The sequence below is a fragment of the Sceloporus occidentalis genome, unplaced genomic scaffold (genome assembly GCF_023333645.1).
Source record: "Sceloporus occidentalis isolate IW3139 unplaced genomic scaffold, rSceOcc1.0.p SCAF_1, whole genome shotgun sequence".
NCBI lineage: Eukaryota > Metazoa > Chordata > Lepidosauria > Squamata > Phrynosomatidae > Sceloporus > Sceloporus occidentalis.
Window position 1 is genome coordinate 251065360 of NW_028316981.1, and position 24950 is coordinate 251090309.

Sequence of the window (24950 nt, forward strand, 5' to 3'; positions counted from 1 at the left end):
CATGAATCTACACTTCTCTTTGTGTTTTGAGCTTTTATTTGGTCACATCCTCCTTTTTTTTCTTGAACGTTCTGCATTTCGATCAGGACTCAGAAGCATGAATTTACATTTCTATGTGTATGTTTTTGAACTTTTATTTGGTCACATCATTTTTTTCTCAACTGTCCTCCATTTTGTGCCTTGTCCTCCTTTGCAGTCAGGAGGGACATCTGGTCATCCTGGGAAATAAGGCCTGCTTGAGTGGGGGAGAAATAAAGACTGAGGGGGGAAGTAAGGTCTATGAGGGGAAAATAAAGCCTATGGGAGGAAGTAAAGCCTGAGGGGAGAAATAAAACCCAAGGGGTGAAATAAACCCTATGGGGGCTGAGTAAAGCATGAGGGGGAAGTAAAGCCTATAGTGGGCAAATAAACCCTATTGCGGGGAGAGGTAAAGCCTGATGGTGGACAGAAAACCTGAGGGGGGGGGAATAAAGTCTGTGGGAGAGTAAATAAGGCCTCTGGGGGAAGGGAAAGCCTATGGAGAGGAAGTAAAGCCTATTGGGGGGGATAGGGCCTATGGGGTAAATAAAACCTATTGGGGAAAGGTAAAGCTTGAGGGGAGAGGGTAAAGAAAGCCTGAGGGTGAAAAATAACGCCTCAGGGGAGGAGAAAAACCTCAGGGTGAAACAAAGCCTTACAGGGGAGTGAAACCTTAGGGGGAATAAAGCCTTGTGTGTGTGTGGGGGGGGGGGATAAAGCCTGAAGGGGGGAGCTTAGGGTTGGGGGGCGAAGGGGCAATCTGTGAACGTCGCACGTTTCCAATACCACCATTACGCGAAGCGAAAAGCGGCGGAGCTCGCTGCCAGGAAGGGGCTGCTTGTGTAACTTTGCCCAAGGTGCCAGAAAGTTTAAAACGCCACATCCCTCCTCCTCCTCCTCCTCCTCCTCCTCCCTCTCTTTCCCACCCTCGCCCCCTTTTCTCCCCTCCTCCGCATCTCTCTCTCTCCACTCAGCCATTCCGTTCCAGCCGAAGGGCCCGCGCGCTCCTCGCCTCTCCTCCTCCTCCTCCCCCTCTGGCCAGAAGTCCTTGGGGGGCGCTACTGAAGTAGTAAGGATTGGAAGAAGTGAGGAAGGCTCCCAGGGAGTGGAAGAGTGGCTGCATTCATTGGGCTGCCTTTGGTATTTTGACACAGACGCCCGCGTCGCATTTTCGATCCCTTTCCCCGTAGTCCGCCGGCCTTCCTCCTCCCGGCCATGCGGCCACCTCCGCCTCCTCCTGCCGGGGGGCTGCTCCTGGTGCCGGGGCTCTGCCGCCTGTGCTGGCTGTGCCTGGTGCTGTGGGGCCCGGCGCTGGGTCTGCCCCCGCGGAGCCCTCCTCCTCCTCCTCCTCCGGGGGTCTGGCGGCAGAGGGTCCAGTGGGAGAACAACGGGCAGGTCTTCAGCCTCCTCAGCCTGGGCGCCCAGTACCAGCCCCCCCGGCGTAGGCAGGGTTCCCCCCCGGAGCAGCAGCAGCAAGAGAGCCCCGGCCACGTCCTCCTCCTCCGGGGAAATGCTACCCAGCCCCGCAGCAGAGCCCGCAATGCCGAGGCGCCCCGCAGGTGGTTCCAGGCCGGCTCCCGGCGGCCGGCGGGTGAGAGAAGCACCCCTGCGCCGCCTCCTTCTCCGAGCAGCAGCAGCCCCAGCCCCAGCCCCCCTCTCCGCCCCCGGGAGGACGCCATGGTCGGAGACGACCCTTACAACCCCTACAAGTACTCCGACGACAACCCTTACTACAACTACCACGACACCTACGAGCAGCCCAGGCAGAGCAGCCGCTACCGGCCGGGATACGGCACCGGCTACTTCCAGTACGGTAAGCTTGGTTAAGGCATTGTGTTGCGTCCGCACCGGGGTCATGAGCCGGTTTCGTGCCGCTTTAATTAGCCATGTCTCCTGCCTATGGCTCCATCAGGGCACCTCTCTTGCTGCTGCCGCAAACGACGCTACTCTGAATTCCACAGCCTGGAACCGTGAATCGGGATTGTTTCCCCAATGCATTGGGGAAAGAGCATAGAGATGCCCCCTGAGGCAGTGAGAGCCCGACCACCGCCGTCCTGCCCTTGGTCATCGTCAACCCAACGAGAGATGCTGCCGCGTGGCAAAAGCCTCCCCAGTGGCCAGACAGCGTGCCCTCTTTGGCAATGCATCCCCATCCCCTTTTGCTTCCAAATCTTGCTTCTAACCCCCATTTGCTCGCCCCACCCTCAAGCCCTCAAAGGGGGGGGGGGGAGAGAGAGTCATAGAAATTTGATTCTTTTTGTAACACTAACATCAGGGATACAGCATGGGATACTTCCAGTACGGTAAGCTTGAAGACATTATTGCATCCACACCTGGGTAATGACCCAGTTTCATACCACTTTAACAGACCATGGATCCAGGCTGTGGTTACAGGCTTCCTCTCTTGCTGCCACCACAAATGACACTACTCAGAATTTCATAGCCTGGAGCCATGCCCTGTTAAAGTAGTACGACTCAGGGTCATTTCCCCAACGCAGCATGAATTGCATTGGGAAAATAACATAGAGATGCACCCTGAGGTAATGGGAGCCCCACCACCATTGTGCAGTTGGCCATCATCAGCGCAGCTGGGATGCTGCCGCGTGGCAAAAGCCTCTCCAGTGGCCAGACAGTGTGCCCCCTTTGGCAAAGTACTCCCCAATCCCCATTTGCACCCATTTGCCCTCCCCCCAACACCTTGAAGGGGAGAGAGAGAGAGAGAGAGCGCAGTTGAAACTGGATTCATTGTGACACTAACGTTAAGGATACTTCCAGTATGATAAGCTTGAAGATACTGCATCTGCACTGAAGAAATGACCTGGTTTCATTCTGCTTTAACAGGCCATGGATGGCTCCAGCCTATGAAATTCTGGGAAGTGTCATGGAGATTATCAGACCAGGGACGGGATTGCTCTCCCATTCTTGTCCTGATCCTGCAAAAGTGTTTCAGAGACATCATGTTTATCCTGTTGTTGAAGTAGAATTGTATTAATGAGAACATACAAAATGCCAGGACAATTCCACTTCAATGTTGGGACAATAACAGGATAAGCGTGATGTTATCTGAAAGCCTTTCATGCAGTCATGCTTTCCAGATGTGACAGTGTCCAGATAAGCATGACATCATGTGAAAGTCCTTCCTGCAAACGGGTAGGAAGGACGAGACGTCCTCCATCTGATAATCTATCAGCTGGCATCATTTTTAAAAAGAAAACACAAAAGAAGAGAAAGCAGCCCCACCCCCCACCCCCCAAAAAGGTTCTCCTCTTTCCACAGCAGGGAAGGCTCAGTAGTAAAATGAGGGAGGCATGACAAGATGGGGTTTGCAGGAGAGGTGTTTAGTTCTTTTTGCTAACTCCAAACTTGTGGTGGACAGTGTGCAGGTGCTTGGAAGGGGATTGCAGGCAGAGCAAGCAGATGTCCCCTATTTTTTGTGGGAGAGGGAGAGAAAGGTGGCATTAAAAATGAAATAAATAATAAAGGAGGACATGGTGCCCCAAAATGGAGGATGTCCAAGGCAAAATGGAGGGCATGACCAAAGAAGCTAAAAACGCTCACAGAAATGTAAATTCATGCTTCTGAGTCCTGCTCAAAATGGAGGACATTTTGGAATTCTTCCTGGACAGAAGGTGGAAATTGAGGACATGTCCTGAAAAAGGAGGACACAAGGTCACCAAGGGAGGCTGCCCTGTCCCCTTCTCTTCCCCTCATTTCACTTGTCTTCCCCACTGGCTGTTGCATTCTCAGATGCCCACTCAAGGCTGGCAGGGGTCAGGCAGTTGTCTGGGTTAGTGAGGCAGCAGGAGGTGATGGAAGGAGCATGTGCTGACCCTCCTTTTCTGGTGCCTTGACTCCCTTGTCCAAGAGAGCCATGGCACCAGAGAAGGCAGGAGGGTTGGAAGGAAGGCCTCCGCTACATGGAGATGTCAACAGGTGCATTCTGCACTTCCTGCACTACCTAATGACACCACTGTTGGTAGTCTTACCAGGAGGTATTCCTGGGAAGATTTATTCAGAGGAGATTTGTCATTATCTTCCTCTAAGACAGAGAGAATGCACTAGGTCACTTAGTCAGTTTCCATGGCCAAGCAGGGTTTTGAACCCTAGTTGCACAGAGTCCTAGTCCAACACTCAAACTACAACACCACACTGGCTGCCATTAGTCTTAGCTCTCATGTGTTTATATGCCTTCAAGTTGCCTGCCAACGTATGGTGACACCGTGAATTTAACAGGGTTTTCTTAGACAAGGAATACTCAGTGGTGGATTTGCCAGTCCCTTCCTCTGAAATATAGCCTACAGCACCTGGTATTCATTGTCAGCCTCTCATCTGACTCTGAGTACTAACCAGGGTTGACCCTGCTTAGCTTCCAAGATCAGACAGGATCTGGTGTCTTAGCTACCATAAATCCCAGTTTTTCGTGAATGGTGGGGTATAAAGTTAATAATGATGATTATAGTAGTCTCCAGAGTATGCCTTTTGTGTAAGGTGTATTGTGTTTAGACCTGCTGGAACACCACGTTTTGTTCTCCTACCCCATAGATCCCTGATTTTACCAGTTATTCCTTAGTAGCCAGGGAAGGTTTTCTATATTCTCAGAGGCACTTTGTTATTTTATTTGCTTCTATCCAAATAATATCCTAACTATCAGTCACCTGTCTTTCTAACTGGGGGTGGGTGAGTGGGTAAGTCCCTCATCCTGAATGGGAAAAGACCTCCTCCATTTGGACCATGGACTGATGGTGATCCAGACATGTAAATAATATCATTTTATCTACTTCTATGGGCCAGGTAAAGGTACTGGGATGAACCAGAGAGAAGAAAACTGGATTGTGTTCTGTCAACATCATTGCCCATTCCTAAAATAAAGGGAATTAACACAAGAGCTTCCTCTTTGAGTTCCAAAGAAGGGCTGACAGATGTCTTTCCTCATATAGCTCATCTTACAAAAGAGTTTAATTCAAAATATATCCTGCTTAATATAGATACTCAAAGCTTTTGGATAATAGCTATAGCTCCTTAAATCAAAGAGCACAGCTCTGCAGTATGAAATATATGGCTGTCTTAAAATGGTCTCCTCAGCTGGTGTCCTTATGGTGAGAAGGCTTGAAGATTTATGAGAAAAATTGGCTAGCAGAGTAAGATGCCATACCATATCTGTCAGTCTGCAAGACACATTGTCTCCTCATACTTCTTTTGAACTGGTGAAAAGGGAGTCTTTACTAGCTTGCTTTGGGTGTGAGACTAGTGGATTGTAATATAGTGGGTGGAAAGTAGCTTCCCTGTCAGTCAGGCAAAAGGAAGTTTGCAGACATCTTGGGCTTGATAAATTTCTTTCTCTCTGATTTGATGTACTGCAGGTCTTCCTGATTTAGTTCCAGATCCCTATTACATCCAAGCATCCACCTATGTCCAGAGGACATCCATGTACAACCTGAGGTGTGCTGCTGAAGAGAACTGCCTGGCAAGGTAATACAGTCACTACTCCTTGAATCACAGAATCAGAGTTAGAAGAGACTACAAGGGCCATCCACTCTAATCCCCTGCCATGCAGGAACACACAATCAAAGCACCCCTGACAGATGGCCATCCAGCCTCTGTTTAAAGACCTCTAAGGAAGGAGATTCCACTACACTCCAAGGGAGTGTGTTCCACTGTCAAACTGCCCTTACTGCTAGGAAATTCCTCCTAATGTTTAGGTGGAATCTCTTTTCCTGTAGTTTACATCCATTGTTCCTGGGCCTGTTCTCTGGAGCAGCAGAAAACAAGCTTGCTCCGTCCGCAATATGACACGCCTTCAAATACTTAAACAGGACTGTTGTATCACCCCTTAACCATCTCTTCTCCAGGCTAAACATACCCAGCTCCCTAAGTCTCCTCATAGGGCATGGTTTCAAGACTCTTCACCATTTTGGTTGCCTTCCTCTAGACATGCTCCAGCTTGTCCGTGTTGTATTTGAATTGTGCTGAGAACTGAACGCGGTATTCCAGGTGGGGCCTGATCAAAGCAGAATAGAGTGGCACTATTACTTCTCCTGATCTAGACACTATGGCCTGTTACAGACAGGCCAAAATAAAGCTGCTTCGAGTCACTTTGGAGGTATGGTATTTCAATGATGCATGCATCCTAAGAGTCCAAACGCCGCACCAAAGCCACGCTCTGGTCCTAAGGATTGGAGTGCAGCTTTGGTGTGGCTTTTGGACTCTTAGGACTCATGCATCATTGAAATACCATACCTCCAAAGTGACTCGAAGCAGCTTTATTTTGGCCTGTCTGTAACAGGCCTATACTTCTATTGATGCAGCCTAGAATCACATTGGCCTTTTCAGCTGTAGACTCATGTTCAACTCTACTAGGACCCCTAGATCCCTTTCACATGTAGTCTTGGTAAGCCAGGTGTCCCCCGTCCTATAGCTACACATTTCATTTTTTTTCCTGCCTAAATGCTGTACTTTACATTTCTCCCTTTTGAAATTCATTTTGTTAGTTTTGGCTTAGCTTTCTAATCTATTAAGATCTCGAATTTTGGTCCCCTACTCTGGGGTATTAGCTACTCCTCCTAATTTGGTGTCATCTGCAAATTTGATAAGCATTACCTCCCTTCTTTCATCCAAGTCATTGATAAATTATTTATCCAGTTTCTTCCTGAATCTGGTGCAAAGATGTAGAAATTTGCAGCACCCAGAGAAGTTACTTTTACTGTTTTGGAATAAAACTCCCAGAATTCCCCAATCAGCAGCCATGCAGTTCTGGAAGGTATAGTACCTCAAAGTAACTTACAAGTTCTGACATTTGGGGAAACGGGGCAGCCATCAGCATTGTTCAGGAATCACTAGCAAAGTTTTCAGAATGTCACTAGTGACTTAAAAGTGGGGTGGTGAGGAATTAAATGGATAATTCAGTCTCTGTCTCAGTTTGCAAAACACGTTGTTTTTATTATCCTCTGCTAAGAGTTTGTTGACCAAGTTACAAGACTTCCATGCCTTTATTGTTTGGGAATTATTGCCTTACCAAAGCCTGTTTCTCATTAATCCAGAGCTTTGTTAATTTTTTGAAAACAATTCTCCTCTGAACACATCCCTTATGAATGTAATTTTTTTTAAAAGAAACATCCTTGTTTTTTTGAGTATTGCAATTTCCGGATCGTCCTTAAACTACCTTTAAAAAATCCATTGCTCTTTAACACATAAATTGACTAGTAGCCAAACTTAGTGTCATTTATTTAGTCATGAGGTAATCCTGTGCATAAGTATTTGGAAGTAGTTCCATTGAAATTGGTGGGCCTTGAAAAATCAGGCCTGGCCCTAACATTAGGAAGTGTAAGCTTACTTCAGGTACATATGCTGAGGTACAGAGGGCAAGACAGGTATGAGAACTATCAGGGTACATCACTTTTACTGTCATGGCTCCATCCTACAGAATCCTGGGATTTGCAGTTTTGTGAGTTGCTAACACTCTTTTGGCACACTGTTTGGCAGAGAAGACTAAAGAACCTGTAAAACTACAAATCCCAGGATTCCATAGGATGGAGCTACAGCACTCAGAGTGGTGTCAAACTGTTATTTCCACAGTGGTATATGCACCCACTTTCTCCCCTTGTTGCCCCTCAGATGCAGCAGAGGACACTCTCCCATCACTGGTATAGAAATAATATCTAGCAGAGTGGCTAGCTTTTAGTCATGAAATGGAAAGAGATGCCATCTTGTCCTTGACTTCAGGCAACACAATATCTTGGGTATGGCAAACTTGAACAGAATGGGGTTCTAAATGATGATGATGATATGTGAGGTTTAAGGTTACTCCACTATTCCTACAAACAAGTCCTATTGAACTGAGTTTAATTTGCTTTTCAGTAGACATGAATGGTATCACATTGTACATAAACTTTAGAGAACATCTGTGTCCAATATTAATGCAAACCTCGACAAGCTGCAATGCACATTATTCACCATGATGTGGAGGAATTTTTCTGTTTTGCTTGGACTTGAACTCAAAATGGCTTATTATAATTTCATTTGAATTAAATGACATTATGAAAAGCTGCATTTAAAATTAGTTGTAATATGATTTACACATTTGTAATAATAATATTTTTTAGAGAGAATTGTATTAGGGTAAAAAAAAAAAAAAAAGCTAGCTAGCAATATATTGCAGGGATGTGGATGCAGTTGTAAATTCAATAGGAATATTTTTCCAGAAGTTAAACCACAAGTTAAAGTAGGAATGTAACACACCTCCAAAATATTCTTAGTTGAGATGATTAAAAACAGAAGTCATAGAAAAGACAAATAAGCATTGATGAAATTGGCAGGAGAGGAGAGAAATAGCGAGTCAAGGGGCATGAACACCAGGAAGAGGAAACAGAAACAAACAAATCTGGTATATGAATTTGACTGGATAGCTGAATATTCAAAGTGAACTTTGACTTAGTAATAAAAATAGAAGTTTTGATTTTCATAGCACCTATCGTCAAGAAATATTTATACTATTGACATTTATCTGTTTACTAGTAAGGGAAGTCTGGGACTTTCTAGTAAGTGGATACGTAGGATGGTAGTAAGAGCTGTATTCAGTGGTATTCATCCATCAAAAGAGTCACAGATGGTAGAATAGATTCTTCCTTCTGCTCCAGAAAAATGTGGAGAGTTGATTGATCCCCTCAAGATATTGAGGGATGCAAAGGTTCATAGTGGAAGAAGACCTGTTGAATGAATAGAAATATGCTTGTGACATGTTAGATATAACCCTAAAGTAGGTTTCCACTATGTTTTATTTAAAATTATTAATATATTCTGTTTATTTATATCCCACTTTTCCCCAGTTCTGGAATCAAAGCAGGTTACAACATTTACAACAAACATAATTAAAAAGTCAAAGCATACAAAAGTTTAAAGGTAATTAGACTGCCAAAAAATGTAAAAGCAGTTAAAAACATAAACCATTAAAAAGAAAAGGTAGGGAAAAAATGAGAATCTAGCACCTTAAACCATCTAGCACAGGGGTAGGTAACCGGCAGCCCGCGGGCCGGATGCGGCCCGGTGAGGCCTTGGGACCGGCCCCAGCCTGGTCCTGCCGCCGATTGCTGCCGGGGCCTTTGGCGTCTCGCGCAAGGGGCATGGTGGGGCAATTGTCTATAGAAGCCTCAGAAACATGCATTTATCTTAACTTTTTTTTTAAAATCAGCAAATTTTTTCATGTGTCCTCCATTTTTTATGTAAAAAGTGCCCTCCATTTGAAAATTTTGTCCTACATTTGTCCCGGTTTATTTATTTATTTAATTTTAAAAAATTATTTAATTATTTGTTTTTTGGCTTCGGCCCCCCAGTTGTCTGAGGGACAGCAACCCAGCCCCCGGCTCAAAAGGGTTGCCTACCCCTGATCTAGCACCTCAAAGGCCTGCTGAAACAAAAGGGTCTTCAATAACCTCTCTAGGAAGGGAGTTCCAGAGACTGGGAGCAGCCACCAAGAAAGCCCTCTCCTGTGTTCCCACCAGAAGAACCCTTGATTGGCAACGGAAGAGAAAGAGAAGCCCCCATCCCATCTAAAGAATTTTCATTTTAAAAATCTTTAAAATTCAGTTAAGACCTATTTTTCACTTATTTTTAAAAATACTTCCTTAGATTAAATATTTTACTGAAGTTACTAATACTGGCATATACTTCAAACAAGGAACTTACGGCATTTTTGATTGCAGCTAAATATCGCCACCCACAATACCATGTCTGAACACAACTCAGAAAGAGGCCAAATGTCCAATGACAACAGGAAAACACAAGTGAACATCATTTCTAAAAGTGGGCCTGTTTTCAGAAACATACAATTACTCCAATGTGAAGTCGAAGGCTTTCATGGCTGGCATCCATAGTTTTTTGTGGGTTTTTCGGGTTATGTGGCCATGTTCAACAACAGAACAATGCACAGATTAACATGGGAATCACTCCTCCTTACCCAGGGTCATACAGTATAGATATACCCACTCTCTTTCAGGTCAGTATTCTCTGAAGATGCCAGCCACAGATGCTGGCAAAACATCAGAAATAAACTCTTCTAGAACATGACCACATAGCCCGAAAAACCCACAAAAAACTATACAGTTACTCTGTTGGGGACTGTTAAATGTCTTGAGATTTTGTAATGTTGTGTTCTTGGTGCATTGGTTGAGGCAGACTTAGTTATGGTTAGAGTTGTCCCATTAATTTCAGTAGGTCTGCTCGAAGCATAACTAAATCTGAAGCCAACCCATAATTTGTTTTTTTTTAATGTAAAAATCATATTATAAACTTAATCTTTTTTAAACACGTAGTTGCAAGTATGTATCTCTTATGCATATTTTTACATCGTTGCAGCTCAGCTTACAGGTCAGATGTGAGAGATTATGACAGCAGAGTGCTTCTGAGGTTCCCCCAAAGAGTGAAAAACCAAGGCACATCAGATTTCTTACCAAGCCGACCACGATACTCATGGGAGTGGCACAGCTGTCATCAGTGAGTGAAGTGCTCAGTATGGTACTTTCCAATTATGTACATTTGCTCTTTTTTGTGATGTGGTTCTCTCTCCCGGTCCTGCCCCTGGAGGCTGTTTGGAAAGTAGTAGCAGAAGTCTAAAAACTTACTGTTTTGCCTTAGAATGAATGAATGAATGAATGAATGAATAAATAAATAAATAAATTGTATATTTCTGTCCAAGACTGACAGAAGAAGATACCTTGTTAAAATAATGTATACATTATAGGCATAAAGGCCTATAAAGGTGGCTAGTGGATGAAATCATTGTTCTTAATATAGTGAGCCTTTGGTATCTACTGGGGTTTGGTTTGACCCACCCCATGGACACCAAAATCAGTAGATACTCAAGTCCCATTATATACAGTGTTGCAGAAAAATGGTATCTCCTACATGAAATGGCAAAATCAAGAGTTGCTTTTTGGAATGTTACTGTTTTGTTTGTTTCTTTTTAAAATATTTTCAACCTGTGGATGGTGGAATCCCTGGATGCAGAAACTAAGGATATGGAGGGCTAAATGTATTCTGTTACTGCCAGCCTTGAAGCTGGATCAGACCCTTTAAACTGAACAGGAATTTCTATGAACAGAATTTGAAGGGGGATCTTAACATAGTGCTTCTACTGAGCATAGACCAAAAGATAGATTTTACTCTCCAATTGGCAAATCTGCCCTTTATGGTTTTAGATCACAGACAGGATGTTTGTCTTCAGGCTTTGTTTGCTTTCACTGTATATGCCATAAGCAACAATAGAAGACTGATGGAAACAAAAAATTGACAAAGGGGTAGATCGGATGGGTAGCTTAGGCAGCTCCAGCCCTGATTGGCACCTGATGAGCCAGGAACTGTGGCAACCCCGTGGCCTGCTCTGAAAGTGGGGCACCATGGTGGTCCTGAATGGACCATCAGTAAGGAGGCCTTTTTCCATGCTCTTTTTTCTGATGGTTTCAGGCCACCTTAGGTGGGCCCAGAGCCAATTCCGGCCAATCCAGGGGTGTGCATATTCGGCATGCCATGCCCCCAAAGCAGCTGGAAGCCACCCTTTTTTGCTTGTGTGTTTTGGGCCATAGATTTCAATCAGTGTCATAATAGTGCCTGTTAATGTGACGGAACTTCCCTCCCCCCCCCCCATTCTTCCACATACCCCCAAATAAAACTTTCTGGAAAATTTTAGAAGATTTCCTAGTCCTTTACAGGCTGATTTTAGGACATACTGAGGGATGAAAAAAAAAGGGGGGGGGGAATCATCTCCACTTTGTTTCTATGGAAGGAAGCAGTTTTGGCAGCAGCCTTAAAGTTCATCCCAAATTGTTTTTCATAAGTTATTGTGGCTACTCATGAATGCAAATGTTTCAGGGATATAAGTATTTAGAATTTACAGTGTGCAAGGTAAACATTTTTTGTTAATGTTGGGATAACAGCTGGATGATGTGCAACACTGTAGGTCTCCTTGTTCTTATCACAGCTGGAAATGTTGAAATAATAAATATTTATACATTACTTTGCTTACAGATAATTTAAATTATATACATCTATTTGTTTTTAAAAAGTGATATACTTTATATAGTTGTTGAATTTTCCAACTTCCTGAGAACATCCTCTCTAAGCCAAAAAATATTAATCAATTACTTTAGAATATTGCTGTATTATGTATCTTGTTAAATCTTGTGAATAACTGATCTATTAGGCCATTTCATTGGGTTATTATTATGGATGCTGGTTTAACTTGTAGGTAAAAGCAAACTTCTCTACTTATTTATTTGTGGTTTGACAGACATTATCACAGCATGGATGAATTCAGCCACTATGACTTGCTTGAAGCAAGCTCACAAAGGAGAGTAGCCGAAGGACATAAAGCAAGTTTTTGTCTTGAAGATACATCTTGTGATTATGGATATTACAGGCGATATGCATGTACTGCACATACCCAGGTAAGATACAATTATTTATAAATTGTCCCTTTTGCAGACCAGGAAATATCAGCATAGGCAGTTTTATGAACAATGATTCCTCTACTTGTAGACTTTGGTAGGTCCTTTCCAAGAAAATAATTAGGGATAAAAGTACGTAGAGAGATCTTGTAGCACCTCTGAGACTAACTGAAAGAAATTGGCAACATGAGCTTTGGCAGACTTCAGTATACATCCTCAGATGCTAGGGATAAGTTAGCAGAAATTGCTTAAGTCTGTCTTAGAATTAATAAATCCTGTGGGGTCTTTGGTAGGTGGAATAAGTTAGTGTATTACTGCAGCTTGAGGATAGAAAGGCAAAGTATCTGTGGGCATAGGGTGATGTTCAGTACCTCAGTGGTAGTTTAGCCAAAGATCATTGACCTTTGATTAGAACAAAAAGTAAGGCTGCATAATAATACTTACCAGCCCAGTCCTGCCTTATTTATAACCCATCTTTTCTCCAGTCAGCTGACAGCAGTGTACATTGCTCTTCTCCTGCCTGCTTTGTCTTCATAATAACCCAGTGATTTAGGACATACTTAGGACTTAAGGTGGTTGTTGGTGGTGGTGGGGGATCATCTTCACTCTGTTTCTATGGAAGGAAGCAGCCTTGGCAGTAGCCTAATTCCTGGATTCCTGGTCAGGCTGGGAGGGAATGACTGACCCAAGATCAATCCACTGAGTTTCATAGTGTAATGGGGAACAGAACCTGGATTTCTTGATTCCAACATCCTAAGGATTATACCATACTGGCTCTCACACTGATTTAGGACAAGTGTTTTTTAGAACACTTTACTTAGCTACAGGAAAAGAGATTCCACCTGAACATTAGGAGGAACTTCCTGACAGTAAGGGCTGTTCGACAGTGGAATGCACTCCCTCGGAGGGTGATAGAGTCTCCTTCCTTGGAGGTCTTTAAACAGAGGCTGGATGGCCATCTGTCAGGGATGCTTTGATTTGGATTTCCTGCATGGCAGGGGGTTGGACTGGATGGCCCTAGTGGTCTCTTCCAACTCTATGATTATATGATTCTATGATTCTATGTTGGATAGTATTACTTTGTAAATTAACTATTTCATCTACATGAGATATTTCATTCAAGTAGCCATATGTACATACCCATATGAAGGATATAATGCATTATTTTTCCACACAAAAATAATTTTTGATTCTAGACTCTAGATTGTCAGTGCAAATTCTGACAGTCTTCAAAATATGTTTGTGCTACACCTGTTTTATGCCAAGTTCACATATTCAGCAGAAGGATTTCTTAATAAAAGCTACTGATTTTTGTTGATTTCACTGAATGGTACATTATCGTATTCAAATTTAGCTGTCTGTGTGCTTCTAAACATTTTTTTAAAAGCTTAAATAGTTGTTAATATATGTGCACATTATAATTAGAAGTATGGGTCGTTAGTTGCAGGTATTGGCAACTAGAACTTTGGAAGATAGCCATAACTTTAGAAGATGCCTAAAGATTGTATACAAAGTACAAGTTCTGATTTTGTTTTGATGTAAGGGAAACACGGAAATAGGGTTTGTTGTGAATACCTGTATATTCCTGGACCTTGCTATATTCAGTATAATTAAGAATCATAGTTGTAGACTCACCACCTTGTCAGTCCAGAAGCATGAATTCTTTTGATAGTACCAACTAGGCCAGGCCCATTGAATCAATTGTTGAATGATGAAGTCAACATTTAAATAAATCCCATTAATCCTGTGAGTCTCTTCTAGCTGGGACTTACAGTAGGAGTCAGGACACACTGCTTTCTGTCAGTAATCTTATAAACACCCATGTGATTGTAATCTCTGATTAAATCATAATATTATAAACAGCAGATAAAATATCACTTGAAAGATGTCATAGGTAACAATAGAAATAAATAATTTAGTATATTCAACTTTATTAATAAAATCAATTTGTTTGCATTTGCTTTATACAGTAGGAAAAACTGTATGTGTAATACTTCACATTCATAAGCATTCGTGATAATTAAGCAATGTGTTGGTGCAGCAAAGATGTAAAAACAAGAAATAATATAATAACCAGAAACAAAATACTGTGTTATATTGAACACTGAAAATAAAATAATGGCCACTGAAATTAAATGTTCTGGGGATAACATTCATGAAATGTCTTCCATATCCTTACACATAGTGGGATAGATCTGGATTATGTGTTCAGTGAACTAAAAGCAGTAAGAGAAAACATAGAAGACACTAGGTGAAGGAGAGGTCCTTGACAACTTCAGAATAGCTTTTTGGGAGGTACTTCAGGTGAAAGGAGGCAGAGAAAAGGAGGCAAAGAATGCCAGTTGTTTTGACCCTTCCACAACTCTAGCCCAATACCATTTTGTGTTAACTTTGGCTAGATCTTGAGAATGATGACATTCACAGCCTGTCCAGCACATTATAGCTTGTTTTCTTACATTCATATGTATTTCATGAAAATATTTGTCGTTCTTTTTTGACCGAAATATTTGGCAAAATGTGATACTTTTCTTCTGTTATTTTGGCTGGATTTAGACATCAGTATGTCCTGAATCCACCTATCCCTGCTTTCAGCATTAGTACTTAAATGTTAGTTTATAGGTTTGTACATATGGAGGAACTATATTGCAGTGGCAGTCAGTTACAATTCACATTCTGTGGCTACCTCTATTCCGTGGGAATAACTGGCAACCGTTCATTAAGAGTTTCTGTAGCGTATACAACACTGTTTTCTGCAAACAGAAATGTCTAATGCTACTTTGAATTTTTTTAAAATTCTTGTGGCTTCATCTGTTTCAAGACCTGTGCTTGTTATGAAGTATTTTCCTCAGCAACTGAAGACTACATCCAGATTCCAGATCAAAAAAATGCATCCAGCTGCCAGCACTCAATATACCCATGACCTCCTTCTCCATAGCAAGTACCTAACTCTTGCCAAGTGACACACCATCTGTAGCCAAACATTGTGCTTTTCATAGGGGCAGTCAGACACCACTCAGAATGATTTCAGGGTGGAGAAAGGGAATGGACCTCACATATTACATGGAGCCCAAAGAACTGTATGTTCACAGCTTAAATGGAGCTGCCATTCCAGGACAATAATATGTTTCCTAAGTTAAACCTTTTTTTTATGCCAACAAAATTGCAGTGAGGCTTGCACAGAGACCAGCATAAGCCCTATTATTCTAGAAAGAATAGAGTAGAATACTGTATTGGCTTACTTTGAGACAGAAATGGAATGAAGATAATCAAATCTTTGCATTGTTAATACTGCAAAACTATTATGCCAAGCTTTGCTTCTGATATTCCAGTGCAAAAGTCAATACATTTTTCCTGAAATAGGGCAGTGATTACAATTTTTATTATTACAGCAGTTACTTTTAGAAAGTCTGATATAGCCTTTTTTTTGCACAAGGAGCAATAAAAATGGGGTTGGATTCATGGATAAATAAGCAAAATTTGGCTTATGTAGTGGGATTTTGCTGGCTCTTCCCTGCCTGCCCCCCACCCCCACTCTCTGTGATGCAATGGAAACTGTAACAAGACAAGGAATTGTGATAATTTAATATAGCTGCATTATGAAAGGTCAAGGGCTTTTTGCCCATGATACATTTCTAGATCCAAACCCATACACATTAGAAAAGAAAGGCTTACTGTATAGTTCGAGAACTGACAGACACAGCTGTGTTAATCTGTAATATCAGTATGCAAAGGGAACTTGTAGCACCTTTGAAACTGTGTGAAAGAAGTGTAGCATAAGCTTTTGTAGACTGGGTCTACTTCCTCAGATACGTATTGTTGTACTTATGCATGTAAAAACAGTTGTAAAGAAGTCAGTAATTCTCCAAAATACAGTGCAATGTTATATAAAGATTAAAGTATTAGATTGTGAATTGCTGAGAAATTTATACTAATCAGTACTTTCACTTGTTTCTCAATTATAATTCTAGGGACTGAGTCCTGGCTGTTATGACACATACAATGCTGACATAGATTGCCAATGGATTGATATTACAGATGTAAAACCTGGCAATTACATTTTAAAGGTAATCAGAATGCCTCAAAAAAAATTACACATAAATAGTATGAGATTGCAAATTATAGTGTGTATTTCTTTTGCAGGTTAGTGTAAACCCTAGCTACTTGGTACCAGAATCTGACTATTCCAATAACATAGTACGTTGTGATATCCGCTATACAGGCCACCATGCATATGCCTCTGGTTGCACAATTTCACCGTAAGTACTTTAGTTTTCTCTTAAGTGTTTTGTTGTACAAATATCACATGTATGGTACTTTGGAAAAAGCAGTGTGCTTTAATGATGAAGCAGAGAATAAACTGTCAGATGTAATACTAATGAGTCATGAGACTTGAGATTAACTTCTCCCTTCCTTTTGTTGGTGCAACCATGTGTATTTCCTTTAAACTAATAGTTCCCCCTTATATTTGAACTTGGGGGAACCCTCATTCAAATGTAATGTTTGTACAAAATACAGGATACAAATGTATCCATACTTGTTTGAACATGTCACCATTTAAATTTTGGCTGCACAACTGTTGGAAGTTAGGGGATTGTATTGGCTGTCAAGAGGAACCTGGAGGGAACTCACCCTCTCCCTCCCACACTTCTGAAAAAAGACTATATAGAGAGTCTTGTAATTCCCACCCCTGGTTTCAGTTATACCTGGAATGGGGTCAGTGTCTGTCCATTTTCCTTAATTACACAGCTGCTCTGCTGTAAGATTAGAGCCGCTGAAAAGTTAAAATAAAACACTTTGATTTTTCATAAGATCAGGGTAAATGAATGGCCTAGAATGAACCTACAATAATGGAAGTCTTGAGTTACTTGCCAACGCAAGACACTTAAGTTGGATTCTTTCTGAAATACTTCTCCCTTAGAAATCTTGTTTGGGGGATTTAAAGGGATTTGTACATTCCTACTGCTGCACAGACTTAGTGAGCTTCAGCTGTTATTTCTGGCTTGCACTCCCAAACTCTCTGGATAGGATACTGCTTATCCATTCCACATACAGGGCATCTTTAGAACACCATGGAGGACACTGTCAAGGAACTCTAAACAAATCCATGTTAACTTGATCTTTCCATACCTAGGATCTTAGAGGTTGCTCTCCCCCAACTGCTCTTGTAATCTCATGGAGACACAGAAGTATAAATTAGGCTAAACACAAATACAGCTGCCTATGATTTCTGGGACAGTACTTTCTCCAGTAAACACAGAAGTTACTGTAGCATACTGGCTATTTTCTATATGCACATGAAGAGAGGTGAATGTGAACCTGAACATCCAGAGCTTGGAGGTAACAAGTTAAAAGTAACATAACAGCCTCTGGGTTGGCAACATGGTTATACCAAAAGTAGCATTAAAAAGTGGAAACTAAGGGGCGAAACAGATCAGCAAGAAGGGTCGGCTTGATGGATTGGGGGGCTGTGGCAACCACACACCACAGCCCAATCTGCCTTGAAACCAGCCCCAAAAGGAGTGGCAAAGTTCTGCTCCTTTTTGGGCTGGAAAAACAGCTGGCTTTTGCAGCTCTGCTAGTCTGCTTCAAGACGCTCCAGCGATGTGCAGCATATAAACACTACACTGCTGAAGCACCTTGAAGCTGCCCATGTCTGGGCAGCTGGGCACCTTCACACCGGTTTCATGGCTTCATTGGAGTGTGTGCCATGTAAACATGCTCTGATGATACCCAAATGTGAGCTTTTCCCACCCATCTGTTTGGGCCCTATGTTCCCTTTTTATGGCCTAAATATCCTAAAGGCATCAGATGCTGTCTGATCTTGGATGCTCAGCAAGGCCAGTTCTGGTTAGTATTTGAATGGGAGACCACCAGGTGCTGTAGGCTGTATTTCAAAGGGAGAAACTGCCAAAACCACCTGTGAGAATTCTTTGCCTAAGAAAACCCTGTGAGATTCATGGGGTCACCATAAGTTGATAGGCCATTTGAAGGCACACATGCAAGCAAGTCTGTTGTTTAGGGTAATTGGTAACAAATTCTAGTTATCTTCAGAATTACTTTAACATGTTAAGAGTTCTTGTCACACCTTTGAGACTAACTAAAGAAAGAAATTGGCAGCATGAGTTTTCATACACTTAAGTATATGTCCTCAGAAGCATTTGATGAGAAAGCAGACTTAAGTGTATGAAAGTTCATGTTGCCAACTTCTATCTTTAGTTATTCTGAAAGGTGCTAAAAGATCTCTCTACATACTACTCTACAGACTAACACGGCTATATCTTTGAATTTTAACATATTAAGGTATTTTTGGAGGCATTTTGACAGGAATTTTTCAAGTTTTATATCATTCGGTTATGAAGCCTAAGGCATTCTTTTACATGAAAGGATTAAGTGGAAAGGAACAAGCAATTCAAATTTCAACACAGGAATGATGACAATTGACAATGTGTGTGTGTTCCTTCAAGTTGCCTGATGATTTATGGCAACCTCGTGAATTTCATAGGGTTTTCTTAGGCAGAAAATACTCTTCAGGTTGCTTTGCCAGTTGCATCATCAGATTAATAGCCTACAGCACTTGGTATTTGTTGGCAGTCTCCCATCCAAGTACTAACAAGGGTTCTCCCTAGTTAGCTTACATTATCAGGTGGGATCTTGTGCCTATAGGGTATTAAATGTCAAGCTCTGAAATAACCTGATGAGGATAGGCATTTGCATTTCACAACACATGTGAAATCAGGATTAAGTATGTATGGTCTTGTGTGCCTTACTTACAAGTTTCTGTGTTTGCTTTGTTCCCCAAGTTGTTCTCAGGAGTGCATTATTAGGGGATGTATGAATATTACCACCACCAATACTACTTCTACACACACACTCAAAATTATTTGCCCAAACAAGCAACTAAACCTATTTCTGTCAATACCAGCCCAGTGTTGTAGTCAGTTTACAGAATCAACAAGAAGTCTTCTTCTGAATTGTATGTATTTTTAGCCATGTGAATTTGTGGGAGTCTAAAAAGTAGAATGGTAGGACTTTTACAAGTCTGCAGTGATATTAAGAGTTGTAAGAAGAATTTGTCAAAGCTACCCACTGCACTAAGAACCTTTTTAAAAACATCTGAAACAGCTCCTTTTCTTTACAAACTAGGCATGTTCCAATTTGGGGGAGAAAACTTCTAAGACTTGAACATATTTGTATTAAACCCTCAATGAAAACACTAATGAATGTCAACTTGTATTCTATCTCCTTTTGGTCAATTAAGAAGAAGAATTTAAGCAAAAGAAAAATAATTTCCATTTTCCCCCTTAAATTTAAAAACTAATGGGTATTTCTAATTATCTGTTTAGTACTTTGGTTGTGATATGTTATACTTAAAAATATTGTTTCTTTTCTTTTTAATAGATATTAAGCTGAAAGAAAATTTATGAATCGGTGCCCAAAGTGTTGCAAAACAATTATTTTATAAACTGAGATAGGATGTAAAAACTTTTGAAAATGAAAAAGGACAAGAGTATATACAAAGAATTTTAATGCAAGTCTGAAGCATCAAGACCTTCTTCAGAATAATTTTGTTCCTCGATTCATACATTCATTGTTTGAGAGCACAAGCTGTTGGTGCTCTATACACAGAATTTCAAATTCTCCAGGAAGTTTTACTGTTCAAAGAAATGTCTTCACATTGACTACTGGAAATCAGTATACTATCTGTGAATGAGTTTTATAAACGATTTAAAGAGTGTTCACAAAGGCTGAGATCCAAAGAGTTATTTTAGGTTTCATCTGATGGTTCATGTATGCCCATTGGAAGCTAATATGTTGTTTTTAAGAAATGATTTTTTCTCCCTAGTTTAACAAAATTGCTTCTGACATTCTCCCCTTTGGGAAGCTGTTTGCTACATAGCCAGGGTACTACTGTCCAGAGCTATTTGGGATCATGGAAGTAATTTTACATTTCTTTGAATTACAACCATATAAGGAATAGAAACATCGGTAATCATATGGTAAAATCCAGTCCAGTTGGGGAATAAAGCGGCCATCAATATATATATATATTTAAAAATAGGTTATAAAAGCACTATTCAATTCTAAAGAACTGGTGCTGTAGTGCTTTGTGTATGGGAATACCTGGATTTGGGCAACCTAAATTAAAGCTGATTGTGTGCACAGCAGAAAAATATAATGAAAGTTTGCAATATTTTAATTTCCAGGTGTGTTCCATTATTTTAAGAAAACTTATGTCATCGGTTATATTAAAAGATAGATTGATTAAAAGATCAACAGTAATATATTCAAGTGGCATCCCACAGCAAGCCATAGTACTATAAAACTGGCTTTTCAGAGTGGGACTGATCATATATGTTCTCCAGGAACTTACAGAGTACTGTACTTTTAAACTGTCTGTTTAGCTAGACAAGATGGAATGAAGTTTTTGGAAAACTTCTACACACAGAGTAATCTATATAATACCATAGCACTATACTATAATTTCTGACATACGCAAGATAGCATCTACTGGCAGTGCAGTGAACAAACTAGGAATATTTAGAAGTAAATAAATTACTTATTTGTAGAAGAATTATTCCCTTTTTGAATGAAACCCAGTTCAACCATGAAATACACACACACCTCCCCCCATTTGAAATATTTCAACAGCTGGAGTCTTTTCCCCATTACTTGGTTGCTGAAAGCCCCCTTCCCTTTAATTACTGAGTTTTTGGCTATGCTTAATTAATTGTTTACTGTAAAAACTGCTGCATTTTTCAATGCATTGCATATATTGTGCATATGTGCCTTCACATTACCTATCAACTTATGGCAATCCCATGAATTTCATAGTTTTCTTAGGCAAGGAATACTCAGAGGTGTTTTTGTCAGTTCCTTCCTCTGAAATATAACCCACAGCACAGTATGTAGGAAGTGACACAGTAAACACAGTGAAGTTATGCATCTGAGGAAGTAGGCTTTAGTCTATGAAAGTTGATGCTGCCAACTTCTTTCTTTCAGTTAGTCCACAAGATCTCTCTACATACTGATTCTACAGACTAACAGGGCTATATCTTTGAATTAGATCATCTGAGTGGCTCCCAGACATCAATAGATGATTGTCTATAGGTAAAATGTCAGTACACATGGAATTTTACTTGGAAAGGGAGTTCCTCTTCCTTCCCCTTTGTGCTCCCAAATTTGTTCTCCTACCACCCTGTAGAGCAAACTGTAGGAGCACAAACAGGTGCAGTAAAGCAGGAGTAAATTCCACCAGCAGATAGGCACAGCTGGATTTCATCCTATTAGTATTGTGACCTGTTTTATAAATTTAGATTTGTTGTCATATTTGGAACAACATACTTTCTGTGTAGTGTGATGTGAATGATGTGAAAAATTTTGTTCTTTCAGATTGCCAGTGATTCCTTATCTTTGATGGTTCCCATGGGTGCTGAACCATTAGTCTTGGCATGAACCCACACAACACTTTTATAGCCATTTAACTGCCATGAATCTGTTTTATGGGAACCTGGGACTAGTCCATTTCCATAAACTACATCAATAGAGTTCTTTGACAAAGGATGCAAAGGACCATACAAAACTATAAATCCCAAGAGTCCATGACAATTGGGATTGTCCCTGCCAGAACAGCTGGGGATTGCATAATAAAAAAAAGTAGATAAAGAGCCCATTTTGAGAGTCAGATTTTTCTTGGAAGGCCACAAATATGGCATGAACACCACAATCTTCTGTTGTTCCCCTTTTCATTCAGCAACTAATGCCCAAAGGCAGATGTACTGCCTGTCTGGAGGTTCCTTTTAGAGATCAAGATTATCAAATTCCCCAAATCATACATATTAACATATGCTGGATGGACCTCTCTATAGAAACTATAGTTGACAAATATGGCATAGTTATCTGAATGCTGGACTAGAACCCTGGATACCAGGGTTCAAATTCCTACTTGACCACAGAAACCCACTTGGTATCTTGGGCAAGTCACACTCTCTCAGGCTTGGAAAAAAGCCATGGATAACTTCTGAACAAATCTTGCCAAGAAAGCCCAATGATACATTTACCTTAGGGTTGTCATAAGTCAGAAGTGGCTTGAATGCACATAACAACAAAAAGTTCCTATGTGATACATGTAGGTCTGATCTGAACTGCAGCAACTTAATTTCCAATAATCATTGTTATGGAATTCTGGGATTTATAATTGTATGATATTTTAGCCTTTGCACATTTTAGTGCCACAAGAAAATACAATTCCACGAGTTCCATAGCACTGAGTCATGGAAGTTAAAGTAGTGTCAAACTGCTTTATTTCTGCAGTCTAGATTAAACTGTAGGCTCTTTTTAAAAGTGCCATAGTGGCAGCAACAGATAAAAATGGCTGGCATTAGGGAGCTGGTGACTACTGAGGAGCAGAGTCTCAGGAAAGCAGATGGCTCCATGGTGGCAGCTAAAGAGGTAGGAATGCCCTGCCTGATGCTCTAGGTAACTACGCTATATATGAAAATTTTCCTTCTCTGCTGTTAAATTTTGAACAGAACTATTTAGTGCTTTTGGTTCAGGCTTCAGCTGGAATGTACATTGCCAAAGTTAATTTAATAGAAAAAGACACGAATTTCTGAATAACCATTGCAATTTAGAAATTTTCCTATGGCCCCTAGAAGTCTGACGAATTAGTGGACAATACCTTATAATAATCAGATCTCTTCACCTCCCAACTGGATACCACACTAAACATGAAGACTGGTCACAGAACTACTTTCTTCAGTCAGTAGCAGTTTCACAAATCTGGCTTGTTTCATACAAAACTTTGCCATTCCAAGCATTTCATGATCCATGATTAAATCTAAGAGATTTCTGGTGGTAAAACTTATAATGACCATTTTCCCCCGGTCAGCCTCTTTGTACATTCCTATAATTTTTGTTGGACTTAACTGAAGTAGTATGCTCATTTCATTGAAAGTGGTCTATCCTGTGCCTTACAATATAGCAAAAACATTCTTTTCACATTCCAGATATTACTACGGTGCTTACATATTTTAACTTGAACTGAAAAAAGTTTGCTGTCAGGAACTTTATAAGCAACCAAATGTTACAAATTGACTGAAAAGCCACTCTTCTTGAAGTATTTTTTTAAAATATTTACTACAGGTCTTCAAAGATCCTTACTTTTGAAATCTATGCATCTTTCTCTGAAAAGTTATTTATAATTATTCATACACTAGCTCTGTATTCTTTACTTGCACTTCCATATTCTTGTGTTACATTCTTGTATCATGGTTGCAAATTTATGTGAAAATGAACTGAATAAAAATGTTTCAAATGCTCAGAATCTCTGCTGTTTTCACCAAAACATACTACATATATATTGCAATTAGAGGTTAAAAGACATCTTTATATTCTTGTAAGGATCCATTCACTTGAAAAACATTTGAATCTCTACTAAAAATACAAATATGGGGCCATGTACACTATAAAACAAGGGAAACATTATACATATGAGCACATAAACAAGGTAAAATTTCAGCTATTTGGAAGTGATAGACTTAGTAGTCTGCAAAAAGTAAGATTTTAGGTGATGGTAATCCTCAGATATTTTGTTATATTTTTTTCAGTTTACTAGATTAGGGAGAACCCAAGCCCAAGAACTCAGACTTTACAAAGTTAAGGTTGTAACACTTGGAAGTGGAAACCTGTATCTATACAGAGTAACAACAGAGAAAAAATAACATATGTAACCTCTATCAATGACAGATTTAGAGAGAATTTATAATGTGAGAATTGAATGCCTCATTATGATAGACTGTTTACTAGACCCAGTCCTCCATAGTTTATGCAAATTAACAAAAGTCACAATATGGAGTAAACAAAGAAATTGTAAATCCATCTGTATGTATACTGATACTCAAACAGAATGAAATCACAACTATGAATGAAATCATAAGCACACTATAAGACTTGATATTTAGAAACTCGGCATGATTATAAATTTGAGCCAAATTCAAAATGAGTAGTTAATAGATTATCTTCTCAACAGCCAGTCTGAATAAGGTAAGTCTATGGCAAGAAGAATGTAAACTTTACCTTGAAAGGAGTATATGCGAAATCTTAGCTATGGGTTTTCTCTCAAGACAGACTGCGTATTACTTTTATGTGCTGACTTACAATCAGTTATTGATACTGCTATTTGACCTTTTCAAAGATACTGTGGGGTTGTTGTTTTTTTTTGTTGGGCTTAACTGTAGTAGTATGCTCATTTCATTGAAAGTGGTCTTGCTCTGTGCTGCCTGCATCTTATTGCCTCAAGGGCTGAGCAGACAGAGAGGAAAAACTGGGTCGATCCTGGTTTTTCTCAAATCGCTTGGAAACCCAGCTGTCACACAGCCCACTCCCAAGGTGGGCTGAACATCCACATGCAGATCATACCACTGTTTATCTCCCTTTTCCCACCCAGATGCCATCCCACTGATGCTATGTGACCCGCCACACAGTTGCACAAGTGAGACA

General features: G+C 40.6%; 1 protein-coding gene across 2 annotated transcripts; it reads left to right on the top strand.

The window, feature by feature from the left end:
• The first annotated feature begins 953 nt into the window (after positions 1 to 953).
• Positions 954 to 23741, top strand: LOC149323745 (protein-lysine 6-oxidase). Of its 2 annotated transcripts, XM_089491730.1 has the most exons (7): positions 960 to 1831; positions 5379 to 5487; positions 10366 to 10503; positions 12296 to 12452; positions 16421 to 16516; positions 16593 to 16708; positions 19851 to 23741. In XM_089491730.1, the coding sequence occupies exons 1-7, from the start codon at positions 1234 to 1236 to the stop codon at positions 19855 to 19857; spliced, it is 1221 nt and encodes a 406-aa protein (XP_089347856.1). In that variant the 5' UTR covers positions 960 to 1233; the 3' UTR covers positions 19858 to 23741. The 2 variants fall into 2 exon arrangements, with proteins under 2 accessions (XP_089347864.1, XP_089347856.1); XM_089491738.1 differs by lacking the exon at positions 19851 to 23741 and having other exon boundaries at positions 954 to 1831; positions 16593 to 16712.
• Positions 23742 to 24950: the final 1209 nt, after the last annotated feature.

What these genes read in the sequence shown, in the direction of transcription:
- LOC149323745 (XM_089491730.1), top strand. Translation starts at nt 1,234, where the DNA reads ATGCGGCCACCTCCGCCTCCTCCTGCCGGGGGGCTGCTCCTGGTGCCG. An exon ending in GAAGAGAACTGCCTGGCAAG is followed by an intron (nt 5,488 to 10,365) that starts GTAATACAGTCA and finishes ACATCGTTGCAG; the next exon opens with CTCAGCTTACAGGTCAGATG. An exon ending in CATGTACTGCACATACCCAG is followed by an intron (nt 12,453 to 16,420) that starts GTAAGATACAAT and finishes TTATAATTCTAG; the next exon opens with GGACTGAGTCCTGGCTGTTA.